This window comes from Chaetura pelagica, unplaced genomic scaffold, assembly GCF_000747805.2.
Source record: "Chaetura pelagica isolate M959 unplaced genomic scaffold, ChaPel_1.0 scaffold379, whole genome shotgun sequence".
NCBI classification, from domain to species: Eukaryota; Metazoa; Chordata; class Aves; order Apodiformes; family Apodidae; genus Chaetura; species Chaetura pelagica.
The window spans coordinates 447448-450535 of record NW_009954412.1 but is presented as its reverse complement, the minus strand read 5'-3'; the positions used below and the strand labels follow the sequence as shown (position 1 = coordinate 450535).

The 3088-nt window shown below is 51.8% G+C and overlaps 1 protein-coding gene across 1 annotated transcript in view; it reads left to right on the top strand.

Annotated features, from left to right (window-relative positions):
• The first annotated feature begins 735 nt into the window (after positions 1-735).
• The window catches only part of LOC104394762 (Ig heavy chain Mem5-like), a 16721-nt gene continuing 14368 nt past the window's right edge, over positions 736-3088 (top strand). The window contains exon 1 of the mRNA XM_010004398.1: positions 736-781. Within this exon, the coding sequence (XP_010002700.1) occupies positions 736-781 (46 nt within the window). The remainder of the gene's footprint in view (positions 782-3088) is intronic.

The window sequence follows — 3088 nt, the reverse complement described above, 5'->3', positions numbered from 1 at the left end:
AGCCGGTAGCCCCCGGTACCGGCCCGTGACAAGGGGTGACAGGATTACTCTGTGACCAGATGGCCTGTTTTGCCCAGGATATATGTCACCCCCCACCTGGTGGTGATCCTGCTCTTCAGCAAACAGAGGAAGACTGCCTGCTCTATTTCAGTACTTTGGGCACAGCACACAGTGATATGGACATGGAGGAGCCAGAAGTGAAAATCCATCAATCCTTCACAGCTCTGGTATCTGTTGCCCTTAGCTAGAGGTTAAGCAATGAGTTTGGGCCATGCTGAGGGAGAATATCACTCTGAGGGAGAAAACCTTCACTTCACCATGCCTGTCCCCTCCCAGCAATCTACAAGACCGAAGTCATCAACAGGGCCACAGCCTCTGATCAGAGATTCTAAGATAATGGCACGAGGGACGCTGGGGAGACAAGTGAGGTGTGCTTCCTGTACAGGGTGAGCAGTACAAAAACGAGAATGTAGTTTCCTGGCCTCACCGAGGCCAGCAGCAACACCCGCATTCAACTCCGCAGTGTATGAAGTACTCTGTATATGTAATTGCAAAGGGGTTGCTTTGAAAAGGCTACAAATCTGCCTGAAGCTGGAAGGAAATCTGAGCCTCCAGCACTGAAAGAACAGAGCATTTTTCTGGTGACTCAGAGGAAGGTCTGAGCCCTTCTCAGCCTCACAACTGCACTTTCCTACTTCATGGTGCACCATGCAAATTCTTCTGGGGAAGCCTGCAATGTTTCTCTGGATGCTGATCATCAGCTTTGCTGCAGCCCTTAAAGGTAAGAGCCTCCCCATCCCTGGGAAAAGGAGATAGACATGGGATTTGTTGTGTTTTCCTCTGTCTGGGACCTGTATCATTCCCAAAATACTTTGCCCTTTCCCATCCTCCCATAGTATGTGCAGATCTTGGAGGACCAATGGACGGATGAAGAGTGGACATAGCCCAGCAGGCAGGTATATGCCTGACCCCACCACCAGGGACAGAGGAGATGTCCACCAGCTCCACGGCTGGGAGTGGTGGGACCCCAAGCTGAGGTCTTTCTGACTTAGGCAGATCTGAGCTCTGTCCTCCCATGGTATCTTGATCCCTCCCTCCAGATCCCCAGAGCATTGCTCAGCCCTGCACTGTCTTGCTGTGGTGGGAATGGGGGGAGCCAGGCTGGTTCTGTACTTAGTTCTAACTGGGTAAGAAAGCAGGGGCAGGATGGTCCTGCTGACATCATGTGTCATCTTGACAATAACTGCAGGAGGTAAGGCAGATCCCAAGATGAGTCCTGGGAACACAGGGCCATTTCTGTGCTCAGGTATTTTCATACCCAACTATAAAGCCTATCCCATGTATTCGTGCTGTCATACCTCATTTATCCACATATTGGGGTATCCAGCCCATGGAGAAAGAAAGGTTGTGTGGGGAAACAGGGATAGTTTGGAGCTTTAACTTCCTTCTGTAACAGGGAGAGGAAGAAGTTGTAGACCACTACCCCCGCTCCCCTCCAACTCTCTCCTTTCCCAAACCAAACACCATGCCCTGGCTGCATGGACAGTCTGTCAGTGGTGGGGAGCAATCCTGAGTGAGGGACACAATAGGTTGAAGTGATAGGGAGCCTTTGGGCACCCTGCACCTATCCCCATGTTACTATGACTGTGGCCATGTGTCTTGGCAGATGTGAGCCCTCAGGTGTGCCTGGTGGCAGGTGGAGAAGGGCTTACAGTACCCAGGACCTCAGTGTATCTCTCCTGCCAAGCCTCTAAACTTTGAGTTTCCCTTGTTTCAGCAGATGCCTACTGTGGAAGTACCCAGTTTCTCTCCAATAGCAACCACAGTTCTTCCATGTTGCAATATGGGGCTGCTGTGGACAAGCAAGCACCACCTCTAGAAGGAGCTCCCAGAGCACATCTCTGGTCTTGCACATCCTGCATTCTTGGGATTCTAGCAGCTACTTCTGCATGTGGGCACTCAGCACAGCTTGCAGGAGCAAGGCAGGGACCAGGCAAAATCCTCATTGAGTCACTGCTCCCCTTGGGACTACCAACTCCAGTGCACTCCCACCTGCCCTCTACTTCTAGCCCCTCCAGTTTCCAACCCGGGGCACTGATGTCTCCTACACAATCACCACAATAAAGAGGATGAGAAGATAGACACCAACGTGGATGCATGAGGAGGAGGAGAAGGCAAACAGCTGGGGAAGAGGGACTGGGGCAGGGAATGCCTCTCTTTCTGCTGAGGCAGGGTTGGAAAAACCTAACAGGGCCCAGGATGATCCCAGTTCTTATCTGTACTCTTGCAGCTTGCAGGGTACGCTTGGACCATGGTCCCACATGGTTGTGGATGAGCACTAAAGATGATCAGCCCACCTGTACCCATGCAGCAGCTCGGGCTAGTTTGTCCCCTAGACTGGTGTTCCCAGTGCTGCTGGGCTGTGTGTGGTGCGGCCAGAAGGGTTCAGACTTCATCTGCCCAATCCAGGTCTTGCATTTCCCTTCTGGGAGTCAAGAGCTGGGCTCTGCTACTCTCTGTGTCCCTTTGAAGTTTAGTTTCTCTTCTCCCTGCCCCAAAACTGAAGGACATTATCTCATAGAGAACACATCCTTGGCTTTGACCTTGTCCTGTACAGCATTGCTGGTAGGTGAGAGCTGTGAGGGAAGGGGAGAGAGACTGGGACTGACCAGGCTCAGGCTGTCCCTTCACACCTTGGCCCACTACTGCAAACTCTAAATGCCACTGCATAAGATGAATCCTAGCATGGAAGTCATCTTCCCTTTTCAGGTGGGGTGGGATGCTGGTGCAGTGCAGAGAAAAGAAGTTTTCAGGTATTTTTCTGAGCATGGAGTAAGAGGGAAGCATTCCTAGACAAAGCCAGTAACTGCCCCAAGGAGCCACACAGAGTCTCACTCTGAGCAGCTTTAGGATTTTCTATGGGCAGGCCATTTCCTGGAGAGGTTTAAGAGCCCCATGATTCTTGTCCCTCCAGGGCTCATGTGCAAATGACAAACCAATTCCCCATGTGTCCATGCCCAGCATGCACTCTCTCTGCACAGGGTTTGGGTCCAGGCATAGCTGGTGAAGGGAGCAGGAGGACGGGAAA